General features: G+C 34.6%; 1 protein-coding gene across 1 annotated transcript; it reads right to left on the bottom strand.

Moving 5' to 3' along the window:
• Positions 1 to 210: 210 nt before the first annotated feature.
• On the bottom strand, positions 211 to 818 carry Tsp_14889 (conserved hypothetical protein). Its single transcript, XM_003370933.1, is given in 5 exon segments — positions 211 to 332; positions 350 to 415; positions 482 to 562; positions 659 to 733; positions 809 to 818. The coding sequence occupies 5 exon segments, from the start codon at positions 816 to 818 to the stop codon at positions 211 to 213; spliced, it is 354 nt and encodes a 117-aa protein (XP_003370981.1).
• Between the last annotated feature and the right edge of the window lie 267 nt (positions 819 to 1,085).

The raw sequence follows: 1,085 nt of genomic DNA, 5'->3' as shown, positions 1-1,085 counted from the left end.
GGGTGTTAGTAGGGTAAAGAGGGGGTTAGAAAGCGCGGTACGGGCAGGAGCGGAAGGAGAGGAGTTATGATGCGGTACGTGCGGCAAGAGCAGAGGGGGGAGGACGGATAGGGAGAGAATCGGCGGGGAGTCGGACGAGAGAGTAAAGAGTGGGGACGGGAGTGTCATATAGGCGGTGGGTGGACATAGAATATTAGGATCGTGGAGGTTTTAAAATGTTGCCCCGGAAAATGCTATCGTATACGTAGGCCCTTCGGTTTGTCGTGTTTCGGTCGTTGCAGTAGCGGTTGCTAAGTAAAATTGATTCACATGTCTGTTTATATTTATTGTAACTGAATATTTACAAAACGGTTTATCCTGGCAAAGCCATTAACGTAAAGAATGACTTTTCTGTTATCAAAATTTTGCCCACATGCTAAAAATGTTCATATTTAATGAAGTAGTAAAATGTAAAATTCTTAACAATCAAAATACAGTATACCATTAGGCTCATTTGCTGTTGATTTTATAAGGTAAAATGCTATATTTTCGTCATTCAGTTTGCCTTCGATATGATAATAGCCTAAAATGAATTAATAAAAATTAATATTGCTTGTTGAAGAAAACGTATATATATATATATATATATATATATATATATATATATATGTATATGTACCTTCTTCATATTCATTTGTCGCATTTCCTTGAAGTTGTACATAACCGCATCGATTGGTTACAACTGTATTATTCTCTGAAAGTACTTATCAGTTTTTATTATAGGAAATTAAGGTATTTATCATTTTAAATAAATATAAGCAAAAATTACCAAGAGTCATTCTGTTTAAAGTGTTTAGATAGGTGAAGGTAATGGGATGCTCTGTTTCAATGGAATTGATCAGATCCGCTGAATTATAATATAATTTTGTGAAGTTTAAATAAATAAATATGTATATATTTTTTCAATTTGAAAACAGTTGCTTACACAAAATCACCACTCCGCTGTTTTCCAAATAGGCCCACTGATCATTATTTGACGGTAAGTTATGAGATGTGTCTGAAAAAATATTGAAGTATCAGTTCGTGGTTTCTTTTGCCAGTATTTG

The sequence above is a fragment of the Trichinella spiralis genome, assembly GCF_000181795.1.
Source record: "Trichinella spiralis strain ISS 195 chromosome Unknown Scfld304, whole genome shotgun sequence".
NCBI lineage: Eukaryota > Metazoa > Nematoda > Enoplea > Trichinellida > Trichinellidae > Trichinella > Trichinella spiralis.
The sequence above is the reverse complement of the archived record's forward strand: the minus strand, read 5'-3'. Positions and strand labels throughout refer to the sequence as shown.

Coding starts and splice junctions, on each gene's coding strand:
- Tsp_14889 (XM_003370933.1), bottom strand. Junction 563..658: donor GACAAATGAATATGAAGAAG/GTACATATACAT, acceptor AATTCATTTTAG/GCTATTATCATATCGAAGGC. Junction 416..481: donor AACAGCAAATGAGCCTAATG/GTATACTGTATT, acceptor GAACATTTTTAG/CATGTGGGCAAAATTTTGAT.